The 12,428-nt window shown below is 46.9% G+C and overlaps 2 protein-coding genes across 5 annotated transcripts in view; one reads left to right on the forward strand and one right to left on the reverse strand.

The window, feature by feature from the left end:
- asb12a (ankyrin repeat and SOCS box-containing 12a) overlaps positions 1–12,428 on the reverse strand; it is a 321,968-nt gene that overhangs the window by 270,991 nt on the left and 38,549 nt on the right. The window lies entirely within an intron of this gene.
- LOC142899659 (uncharacterized) overlaps positions 1–12,428 on the forward strand; it is a 45,738-nt gene that overhangs the window by 3,107 nt on the left and 30,203 nt on the right. For 3 of the 4 annotated variants that reach the window (XM_076043363.1, XM_076043361.1, XM_076043362.1), the window contains exons 2-5: positions 1–382; positions 1,505–1,843; positions 3,492–3,618; positions 3,729–3,838. The exon at positions 1–382 is cut by the window's left edge and continues 1,364 nt beyond it. In XM_076043363.1, coding sequence (XP_075899478.1) covers positions 1–382; positions 1,505–1,843; positions 3,492–3,618; positions 3,729–3,838 — 958 coding nt within the window. The remainder of the gene's footprint in view (positions 383–1,504; positions 1,844–3,491; positions 3,619–3,728; positions 3,839–12,428) is intronic. The other variant, XM_076043364.1, reaches the window with a different exon arrangement.

Consider the following 12,428-nt stretch of genomic DNA (forward strand, 5'->3'; position numbering starts at 1 on the left):
AACGTCTGTGACAGGTGGAGGCACCCCGACGGTGGTCCTGAGAGCCTTCAGGGCCTCCTCGGGACGTCAAGCTCTCAACGGCCTCCAGGGTCTGGAAGGCACGGAGACAAACCACAGGAGCGCAGCTGTAAATGTGAATCACTCAACCCTGTCGGGTCCAAACTGTGCGACTGAGGAGAGCAGAGAAGCGGAAAGCGATAAAGTAAGCCGTCTCTGTCCAGAGGAGAAGTCGGAGGGACAGACAGGAAATGAGAAGGATTCCCGGGATGCTCCTCCTAATTCCCGTGAGGTACCGGAGAAGAACATCCAATCTTCACAAGGTGACAAAGAGAGCACAGCCAATAGCGTAGCAGCATCCAATTCCACAGAGGAAATATTCAAGGTATGTGATTTTTTTTTTTTGTAGGTACAAATTGAGCTGCAGGATTAGTTTGCTACATGCATTTGCCATGCAAAACGCAATAATATGTTTCTTGAGATGAGCAATTTAAATGTGTGATGCATCGTAACGCAATAATCCTCCATTCCAGGCTTGTTTTACATCATTAACATTGCCTACGGCCTCCATCATGCAGTCATGTCTCATTTATATAACAGTTTTACCCACATCCACTCACGTGCTGCGTGAATCCGCAGCCACAGAACTTCGTCGGTTTCGCCCTCGCGTTGACGCTGCTCTCAGGTTCGGCCTCATCAACAGTCAGGGGAGAGCGTTCAGTCACCGGCCTGTAAGGATGTGAATCAGACACCCAGACACTCTGCTGCTGTCCTTTTGCCCCATCTGTTGGAGAGAAGAGGAAACGCTTGATTATTCCAACAGTGGGAAACAGCAAACGTCAAAGGAGTTTTGTCCTTTCCTGCTCGGCCAGGAAAGGACAAAACTCAAAGGAACTGATTCTTCTTCTTATGTCTTTTTTTAAAATCACGAATAGCCCCCACCCTCCCGAGCACTGTGACATCTTCGCTTCATGACGGCACCTTTTCACTCTAGCGGACGCATTAGTCATCTCCCTTCCAGTCACACCATCGAGTCAGGACACGTTAGGCCCGACTCCCACTGACAAAATGAGATGTGACATCCCAATACTCAGCACACTTTCAAAAGGGCTTTATTATGCAATGCTAAGGGGTTGTGGGAATGTGTGTTTCAGTACCAGGCAGGTTAATGTGCAGCCTTGCAATAATTCAGTGAGGGTAAGGGGCAGGGGTGATGACTCCTCCCTAATTACCCCACTGTTTACTTCTCTAAACCCACTTTCTCTCCCCTGGATTTGGCCGATCATCAAGGCACTGTTATGGTATTTATGCCCAGCAAAAGTAAGCCCGTCATTATCACACCCTTTTTTTTTTTTAATGATAAATGAGCTACATTTTTAGGTTGCAGCGGCGGGGAAAAGGGTGGAGGCCATTCCCTGCCCATTTACTCCACACAAGAAATGCATTGTATGCACCTTTTTTTTTTTACGCGGGGGCCAAATACGCTGAGTGTCTCTGCCAATCCCAGCTGTGTGAGCAGATTGCCAGCCAGACAGGCTGCGGTGTGCGCCAGCCGTGTCCAGCCGTGCTCCACTCTAGCACAGAGAAGGCCTCTGTGCCCCACAAGCCGCCACGCCTTCGCCCTCGGCCAGCCTCGGCCGTGCTGGACCTGCGCATGCCCCCCCTCGAGCGGGAACTCTACAGCCACTATAGCGAGGTGGGCTCGCTGTGCCGACGGCGGCGGAGGCCGGCGCCCGCCATGCAGCTCTCGCCGGGGCCGAGGCGGAGGGCCGGCCGTGCCAGGCCGTGCTCCGTCATAGAGACGGGCGTGACTAAGGAGACGCAGTCCACGGAGCTGCAGCACACAGTAAGATGCCACGTGAAAACAAAAAACAGCAAATATGGAGATGTGATAGATGTGATGATACACAAATAGAATTACTGGCGTGAAAGAAACAACCAGTTGGACGTCTATTGCACAGCCGATGAACAGGACTCATTGTATGCACGCTACCAGTCAAAAGTTTGGACAGAACTTCTCATTATGTGGTTTCCCTTCCATTTTCATGATCATTCATCATCATGATTCATCATCAAAACTATGAATGAACACACATGGAATTATGTAGTAAAATTTGTGAAAAGATTTGAACATTTTTATTTACGTGCTCTAGCCACCCTTCATATCAAACATATTTATTGTTATTTAACATTTTAAATGTGTTAAATGGGACTGTAGGTCAGGAGGTAGAGCGGGTTGTCCAATGACCGAAAGGTTGCCGGTTCAAATCCCGCTCCATCCCAGTCTTCCGTTGTGTCCTTGGGCAAGAAACTTAACCCACATTGCCCTGTATGAATGTGAGTGAATGTTGGGTGGTGGTCAGAGGGGCCATTTGATGCAGACTGGATGCCACGCTTCCGTTGGTTTGCCCCCAGGGCAGCTGTGGCTATCCATGTAGCTTTCCACCACCAGTGTGAATGAATAATGGGTTCTATGTAAAGTGCTTTGGGTGCCTTGAAAAGTGCAATATTAATCCAATCCATCATTATTATTATTATTTTTACTTTGCTACATAATGACATATACAGTATATTGCTCCTGTAATCTGATATATTCAGTATGAATCTACAATGTGGAAAGTAGCAAAGATTTTAAATGGAAACAACGCTGCATGAGAAGTATGGTTTTGACTGGCTAACTTTTGACTGGTCGTGTTCAAATAACTCTTTAAAAGTAATAATGAAAGGTAAAAGTGCCCCTCTCACCCGTGACGATGAATCAAGCACACGTTACAGACCCTGAAGAACGGCCCAGTTGCTAACCCAGTATTTATACACCACTGGCTGCTGGCTGCAAGAAATGCATGCGCGCTCTGCCCCATTTATAGAGGCCTATATTTCTGGACTCTGTTCTTCATCCCTCACTTCACCTCCTTCCCTCCCCTCCTCAGCCCACCCCACCCCCCCTGCCCTACCCTTCCCCTTTCCCCCCTTGTTCTTTCTTTGTTGCCTCTCTTTCCTCCCTTCCTTCTCTCTCTCTCTCTCTCTCTCTCTCTCCCTCTCCCTCTCTCCCTCTTTCTCTCTCTCCCTCTCCCTCTCCCTCTCTCTCTCTCTCTCGCTCCCTCTCTCCACCTCTCTCTCAGTATTTCTCCACGGCCAATTTTCTGCCTCATCGCTCCCATAAGCTGTACCTCTCGGTGGCCTAACTCAAAGTCAGTTCATTTTAACCCGAGACCGCACAGTTGGCGTGATGTATCGCCTCTCATGGTTTTTTGCTGTGTGCATGGAAAAAAACAAAACAAAAAAACAACCACTGTACCGGAATAGAGTTGCTGAATGTGAAACACTTACTTGTTTACTCCTGAAAAAAGGTAAAAAAAAAAAAAAAAAAAAAGCAAGCTTGAAAACATTATTTTTTTTCTGCATGAAGGGCAAATTGAATGCGCTCTACCTGCTGCATGCATGTGTCAGCATATGGAATGTTGGAAGTGTTTTAACCGCCCAGTACCCTCCAGGCCTTGTCTCGCCCGCTGGGCGTTTCGCCGCTGGAGCCCCCGCTCAGGGTGTCTCTCCAGCGGTGCCGCTCGCTGACCCTGCCCCCCAACACCCTCACCGCCCTGGCGCTGCTGCTGCCTCAAACAGGTAACACAGTGACATACAAAACATGTGACGTGTGTGTGTGTGTCGTTTTCCTTGAAAATCCACTCATGTTTTTTTTTTTTTCCCCCCAACGCTGCGTCTTCCTCCCCAAGACTTGGGCCAGTCGTCGTCATCGTCAGTGCGTCTGCGCTCCGGAGGTTCCAGCAGCTGCCGGAGGAGGAGGCTTCTAAGACCTGGGTCGGAACCGCTGCAGGTCAATGTGGTAAGTTGATAACGTGTCGGCAGTCACGAGACGCACACACACACAGAATACAGACACGTCTACGAGGGCTTTAAAAAGCCTTAAGGGGCCTTAATGGGCGCCATATGTACAGGTTATGGTGCAATATGGCGCCTTACCCACTCAATTCACACTGGGTTTGTTTGCCTGTTGTGTACACACCAGCAGCTGAAGATGACATAATTAAGACTCACAACAGAGGACGTGATAAACAGCCTCTTGCCGACGCTCTCAGTGGGCAGATGACGGAGCAGCGGTCAGTGCTTCATCAGATAATGAAGGGACTGATGTGTGAGGACGGTGGCCACGTGGATTAATGTCATCCACTGCCCTGAAGCCATTACTCATCCTCAACTGGCCGCCCTCACTTTTCAAATGGTTTTTATTTTGTGTTTTTTGTTTTTTTCGATCCGGCTGCGGACAACCGGTGCCGAACGTGGCGGCGTTCGAAAAGGGGACCGGCGTGGAAATTGTCTCTGTTTGAACTGGTTTGCGCCGAGGAGAGAAGTGTGAGAGGTGTAGCACACCTTTGTCAGCTGTGTAAAATTAGCTTCAGAGCAGTGAAAGCAAGCTTTTCAGAATTGCCGCTTTGATGTGCAAGTGGCCTCGGGGGAGAGGGACGGGGGAAGGTTGGGAGGGATGGGGGTGATTCTTGTGGAAGACGATGCAGCGTTTCAGCCAAGACACTTCTGGGGACGTGTCAGATATCTGTGCCGACGTAGCGAACATGCATATGGCTCCAAATGGTTTAAGGTGTTCTTTGGGAACAAAATGAAATCAACGATGAATGGTGTTTTGCTCGTCTGTGTCAAGGTCCCTTAGGAAACCACAGTTTTAACATTGCACATCAGCTGCTCCAATTGACGGTTTTCAAGCATTAGCAGTCGATCCTTTACAGATGGCAAAGTAGGCTGACCCGTGGCAAATAGCGAGAGGCGACTGCACCGCGTTGCTTTTGTTAACTGCAAAGAAGAAAGAGTTGCTATGAGTTGGAAAAGACATGTGTTTGCTGAGGAGACAAGCCATGGATGTATTATAAGAACTGGAGACCAGACTGGCAATATGGCGGTGCGCCGATTTTTCTTCCCAGTGGCCACTTGAGGTACTGCAGCAAAAAGATCCAATGCGCCCAAAAAGCATTTTTTTCATAGACCGAATACAAAAATAAATGCCTTTACAACGGCTGACAAGACAACAATAACCTGAAATGCGAATCATATCAAATATTTCTGTGGAAGATTTTTCCCTCATGGTCTTTTGGTCGTTTAAAAAAAAAACTGACAAAGGCCAGAAAATCATCAGAAAAGACTTTATTCTAAGCGTGACGTCACAGTGTCGTACGTGCTGCGTCTCAGCTCGTTCTGATTGGCTGCGTCCTGACGTGTCTGTAAGTGATGTTCTCCAGGATCGTTCTGATTGGCCAAATAGATCATGTGAGTTGCAGAGGCAGATGTGAAGTGGCGCTATTGCACACGCTCTATAGGCCCACTAATGCCGAACTCGTAAACTTTTTCGGCGTGTGCGCTGAGTGAGCCACATATACATGGTGGCTGCTAGCGTAACATACAAAAAAGATTGCCGCGTTTCACTCGTTATGGCACGAGCGCCATTAAACATGTCAGAGCCCTGCGGCCAGCACAGGCTGGTCGCACACGGCAAGCAACGACAAATCTGACCTGATTGGCCAGCTTGAATCTATGTTGCTCCTTCCATTCACCGCTGCTGAGTTCTATTTCTCAAATAGAACCAAGTCATTTAGGAAGTGTTCCATCTGCCGTTTAGATTTACGCGTTGTTATTATTATGCGTTAAAATTGCAGTTTTGACTAAACATTTCATGCGTGCCCTGACGCGCACAGCGATTGTGTTATAGAACTTACAATGCAATTTACAGTACTGTAGTGCTGTCTGTAGTAAACTTTTTATTTCTAATCATCAACCTGCTTCAAAACATCCAAGACAAAGAAGAAGAAGAAGAAGAAGAAGGTGCTGGAAAAACGTGCCGTACCCTCAGCCGTGAAATCCTCGCCTTTCCTTTTATTTCTTCTCACGTTGCTGTGTTGAAATTTTTAGCAAGGTATGTATATATATATATTTATATATACATGTCTCTCTTTAAGCACTGTGACAGCGTTTTTTGGGGGGGCTTCTTTTGGCTTTGATTATAAGTTTCCTCGCTTGCTCGTGAGCCTCTGCACGTTGTTGCCATGACACTGGCTGCTGGCTCCTGGCTCATCTTCTTCCTTCTATCTTTAGGCATCCTTTTTAAGGGTGAGCTAAATAGAGAACGTGTGTGGGTGAGAGAGAGAAAAGGGGTGGGAGAGAAAAAAGAGGAGGGGAAAGAGAGAGGGAGGGAGAGAGAGAGAGAGAGAGAGATGCTCCCTTTTGTGCGTGTGCTTTCATCGGCCGGCCCTCCCCTGGGCTGCCGAGCGTGGACTGGCAACGGTGGAATTGTCTTCTTGCGGACGGGAGTTGTTTTTTGTTTTTTGTTTTTTGCAGCAGCAGCAGCAGCCTGCAGAAGCCCCCGTGAAGGAGCCGCATCTGAAACATGTTGACATGCAAAATGCATATAGCAAACACGGCACGGTGTGGCATCACGGGTGCGGCGTCACGTGGCCGCGGATCGATAACTCCTCGGCCGTTAAATTTATCTCTGGCGAGTCATGCGCTGCTCATGAGGGACGGATCTCGTTCCGAGGTGACGTCTCGCTCTGTTGCGGTATGCGCGCCGCGGATGACGGCTGGCCGGCCGGCCGGTGCCTCCAGGCCCGCGGACAGCGATGGGGAGAGAGGGGGAGAGAAAGCGCTCCGACTGCGGCGGATTAGCCGCTAATGCAGATGCCTCCCCACTCTCCCTTTTTTTTTATTTAAATGGATTCCTCCCCCATCCCGTCTCCTCTTCTTTCCTCTCTTCCTTCGCACACAAGATCCCTGACAGTGACAAGTTGTCACCGAAAAAAGGAAAAAGGAGGCCGGTCTCATTGAGGCGTTGGCGCAGTTTTTAAGCATTTACAGGAGAAAATCTGCGTGGTGGGTAATTGGAGGCGGCTCACCCAGGTCTTTCTGCTGCTAATCTCATTATGCAATGCCTGATAAAAGGAACGCACGTGTCATCTGAGACGCGTCTGACCTGGAGAGTTATATTGCTGCACTCATTTTTTTAAATTTTTTTTTTAACACATGTGGGCAGCGGCAAGTATGTGTTTAACCCCCCACCACACACACACACACACACACGTGTACTTATAGGCTAAGCCGTTGATGAGACACCCGTCTTCGTCCCACCGTGCTGCATGACAAACACATGCACTCCTGATGTGTGCGTGTGTGTGTGTGTGTGTTTCAGTAGTCATCTGTCAGGGTGCGTGAGTCAGGCCGCTGATGACCTCATTATTCAGTACAAAATGAACAATGCCGACTTGCGTCGTTCCCAGACACACAGCAAATGTGCTCATTCTCTTTGTGGAGCCCTCAGAGCCGAGGCTGAGGTCTTCCACCGAGGAGGAAAATAAATGAATAAATAAATAAATAAATAAATAAAAATAACGCATGTTGGAGCAGTCGGCAGAATCCTCGCGCTCAGCCGCGGGCGACCCAGAATCTTTATTTATTTTATTTTTTTTCTATCTCAGTGCTCATTCACCACCGTCCCAGCCTGCCAAGGCTCAGGCACGAATAAGCTGTGACTTCCTGCAGCCACCAGCAAAGGCTGCTGCTGCTGCTGCTGCTGCTGCTTTGTAGCATGTGGCTGATAAATAGTGGCGCCGCTGACTAAACCTGAGCAGTCGGTTGTGTGCGTGTGTGTGCGTGTGTGTGTGTGTGTGTGTGTGTGTGTGTGTGTGTGTGTGTGTGTGTGTGTGTGTGTGTGTGTGTGTGTGTGTGTGTGTAGCCTCCCCAAGCTGTTTTCTTCCCAAAGAATGTCTTCCTGCCTGTCAGAGGTGTTCGTGTCGCTGCTGCTGCTGCTGTTGTTGTTGTTGTTGTCATTGTTGTTGTCGTCATGGTCGTGGTCGAGTGCGTAGACCGAATGCTTATGTGCCTCTGGAGTTGGGAGGGGGGGAGATACAGACCCAGGCTCAGGGCCCTTTCTCTTATATAACTGGTGAGAGGGTTTCCTTCGCTGAAAAAAAAAATAAATAAATAACTTTCCCACTGCTGTGTAATGCGGCTGGATGTTAGTGAGGACTAAACAGCAGAAACTCTGAGTGTGTGTGTCTGTGTGTGTGCGCGAGCATGCGTTAAGTCCTGTTACTCACTGGTGTGTCCTGTTCCAACCGTCCTGTTTTATCGCTGCATCCGTATTCTGTCGGATCAGGCGTGTCCGTGCCTGCGCAGATGTGTTTGTGCATTCTCAGTCAGTCGCACACTCTGCCGTACACCCCATCAGAGCCAAACATCTCATTCTTTCCAGCATCGGGGCCCGAGTCGTGTTATGCAGCAGCTGCCCGCCCCCCCTTGCCTGCCTGCCTGCCTGCAGCAGGACGGGTCGTAGCGGTCGGTCACGTCACCACCGATACCTGAGTTTGAAGTTTTCCAGGACTCCTGCTAGAGAGACTGTCGGTGCACTGTCCGATAAAGTGCGAGGCGATTTCTGTAAGTCACCCTGGTGGAAAAAAGTGAAAACGGTAACGACATGTTTCAGTGAAGTGATTATAATGCGGATTAATGGGAGGTTGGGGGGGGTGGCTGCGCAACGCCGCCCTAGTTCCGTCTTTGGGCTGCGCTGCGCGGCTAGCGGAGGAAGCAGAGGGTAAACAAGCCCGGCGCAGAGTGGAGAGGAGGATTACAGGAAGTGGGGCCAGTTGGCTGAGTTGTAATTATTCATGCAGGTCAGCTAACGTTGGGCACGAGGGACAAGGACGCAATAATATATAATCACATGTATGACTATTCACTAAACTCTGGACATTAGTTCAAAAAAAGACTCCAACGCCTCGAGTGAGTGTCCAAACTCAACAAACAAAACAATAGAGGAAGTAGTTTGGAGTCATGCAGTTTCCATACATTTTAATGAATTTTCATTGAAGGGTGTTATGGGAATGCGCCATGTCAGCCGGAGTCACCTGCTTCTACTGTTACATCACACTGTGTCTATTGTCATTATGTGCACGATACGTATGCAGTGTTTGTTTTGGCTTTCCAAAATGGTTTTGTAATCAAATGAAGGTTTTCTCTTCTCTCTGACCTAAGTCAACACATTAATTACTCAGGCCTGATCTGGGGTTGTCACTGCCACTGCTTTGCCAACACACGTGCTAATACCTGCAGGCTTTGTGCCGGCAAACATGTTTATTTTGTGCACATTGACTGTACAATTTGTAGGGTGGGCAAGCGCTTTATTTCAAAATTCCCAACGCTTGTGTTCATAGCTTCCAACAGTCATTGCATACATCCATCAGTATGACATTATATTTGAATATTAGCCTTTTAAAGGATTTTATACGTGATTTGTTTATTATTTATATATATATATATATATATATATATATATATATATGTATATATATATGATTTCTATTTGTACTCTTAGAAGAATTCTTATAAAGGTCCTCCTTGGACCATAATGCACAAGACATCTGTTGTGATCTAAATATATATTAATTGACCATTGTGCTGGGAGTAGAACGCGCACACACAGTAGCCTCTGCCTCGGTCACTCTGTCCCAAGCCTAAAATAATGAGACAGAAGCTAACTGCCTGTACGGCGCTCTGCTAGTTAGGATGTTTCCTGCAGGCCTCCGTGAAAGACGGGCCGGATTTTTCTGGCAGCTGCCACTTCTCGTGTGCATTATTTAACTTCACTTTCTGCCTCTGACCTCTGCAGCTCCCTGCTAACCACATGCAGCGTCAGAGAGAGCCCTCCGTCACATACCCGCATTATGCAACACTCCCTCCCTCTCTCTCTTCTCCCACGTACCCCCCCGCCCCCTCTTTCCGCCCGACTCCCTGCCTGACCTCGCTGAGCATCGTTTCTGAACGCTCCTTCTTCTTTCTTTTTTTTCTCCATTCCCCTCCGCTGTTGTCTCTTCAAACACGTCACCTCGTCCCCTCACGATTCAGCCATTTGTCACCGTGGGGATGTGAAAACATCTGCTTTCTTTTGACCTGTTGTGTTGACAGTCATGTACTATTGTTTTTCTTGTTTGTTTGTTTTTTTACCCAGAAGCAATCCTACATTTTATGTTATGTGATATTATTTCACTACAGTCTTCTGCTTTAAAAATCTCATCAGGAGTCTGAGAATGTTAAAGTGCGTCACAACTTTCATATCCAGCGTTACCCCGTTTTTCACTCGCCCTGTCTGGCAGTAGCGCCGCACTCTAATGGGTCGGGATGCCCTTGTAATGCCTGACAGATTTATTCTACAAAGGCAGAGCTTAAAACCACAGGGCGTGAGCCAGACAGACAGGTTGGTTCAAGATCAGCATGTTGGATGAATGTTTGTTTATGATCAGTTTTAGATCCTAAATTGTTCTAACAGAAAGAAAACAATGACTACCAGCTATAACAGTAACAAAATATATTGACCGTAACACACACACGCCAAGTAGCCACAGCTTCATCAAAAAGCTTCATTTAAATAATAAATAAATAAATAGCAATAGGTGCACTTTCCCCTTTGATACACACCAGTTCAGATATGATGACAAACATTGCATGCAAATTGTGCAGCCGATTCACTGGAAGGACGGGACGCCGGGCGCTGCTGCTCTTACCTCCCAGTGCCGAGAGCCGCAGGTGTCTGGCAGCGCGCTAATCCACCATGGCGCTCGCAAACAAACACACTCAGTATACTGATGATGAGGAACACGCAGTGAAAATAGTCACTCTGTTCTGGCCGAGAAAACCAGCACATCCAAAGCGGACGTCATTTATTTGATGATCTGGGCTGCCGTAAAAAATTATTATTTAGAATATGTGCGTCTATCCTGTTAACGAACTAAGATCTCCATCATTTGCTTCTTTTGTTTGCCCCGCTTTTCAGAAGCCAGGGATCAGCCCTTTTTGACGTCGCAAAATAAAAGGCACAACGCTTGTGAAACTTTTAACCGTCCTCAAATTTGTTCAATGCCAGCTCAACCGTCTGTTTGTAAATGAATTTAAAGCGCACTGTCACGTTTATATTAAGTGAGATTATGTGTTTGTGCTTTCAAACATGTTTTTGTTGGAATAGAAATTTAAAGAGTCAGACATTTGTTCATTATTTGGTGTGATTTTATTCACTTTCAGTGTGTGAGAGAGACACAGACGGTGCACTCTGGCTAGACAGGTGTTCCTCTGGCCCTGCAAAGCAGAATGGCAAACCCAGCATTGTGTAGAAGGCTGTAAACTCGGGGGCTAAATTAGCTATTTTCTGAAAATCTTTAGAATTTTTTTTTTAGACTCATGCGTGGCTGTTCCACTGGATACAATTTAAAGCTCTGAAAATAGGTGTACAATGGGACCTTTAAATAGCGAGTGCATACCCGCACACAGGCGGCAGCTGAGATGGCAAACAGAAACATAAATGAACAACAGTCTATGTTTTCAACAGTGTTTCTCAGTGTTTCCTCTTTGTCACACTTTGCTGGGGAACAATGCAGCCTTTGGGGAGCTCGTTACAGCTTTTGGTAGCGGTGGCGGGTGTTGCCCCTATATGAGAACTTTGAAAGAAATTTCACACTTACCACACCCACATCCAAGACTCAAGTGCTCTCAGGATTCTACTTTTATTGCGTAATTCAATTTTCAAGATTTTTTTTTTGTCTTTTCGATGTCTCCAGGAGCGACTGTGATGGAAATGAATTGAATGCAGCGAGCGAATAGAAGCTGAACTCTGCAGCTGATAGTAAATTTAAAAAAAAAGGTTGAATGGATTCCTTGTTAAAATGCAACAACAGAAAATGCATTCATATTTTGTTATGGGAAATCAATATAGTACAGTTTTAATATGGTAATATTGTTTTAATGAGAATAACTTCTGGGGAAACAAACAGAATTTGACAGCATGTTTATGCTCGCATTAATAATAATGAGAAACAAGTGTTAAACAACCATTTGCAGTCAAAACCAGGGCAAACACGCACAACATAATTACTGCAGCCTGTGAAGCTTACTGATCGTAATACCATGTGATAACTTGCATGCCAGAGTTTGACATGGTAGCCCATGATTTCACATGGTGGCGCTGAATAAACATGCGACACGCAAGAGGCAAACACATCACTACATGCACATATCATTTCAGATTTATTTTATATCTTCATGTCAGCTTTCTTTGGAAACTTTTTTTTCCACTTGATGGAGACTTTAATATCCTGAAATGTTGGTGTGTTTATCCAGAAATATGAAGTCCCACCTTTTACAACGCCGTGCAGACCCACCAGGGGCTGACGATAGTGATAATTGCAGCACGGCAGTGCCATCTTGTTCTGCAGCCGAAAGAACCCCAAAGATATTGGACTGGTTTGTCAGGAAGTAACAACTCCTGGTTACTGGTCCCGTGGTTACACTTTTGCGATAAGAAGGCGTTCTGCTGAAGCTGCTAGACGGAAGGATTTCCTGCATTAATCCTGCGGTGTGTTTCAAACTCTGTC

The sequence above is a fragment of the Nelusetta ayraudi genome, unplaced genomic scaffold (genome assembly GCF_046127955.1).
Source record: "Nelusetta ayraudi isolate G7.1 ecotype Tasmania unplaced genomic scaffold, CSIRO-AGI_Nayr_v1 ptg000075l, whole genome shotgun sequence".
Classification (NCBI taxonomy): Eukaryota; Metazoa; Chordata; class Actinopteri; order Tetraodontiformes; family Monacanthidae; genus Nelusetta; species Nelusetta ayraudi.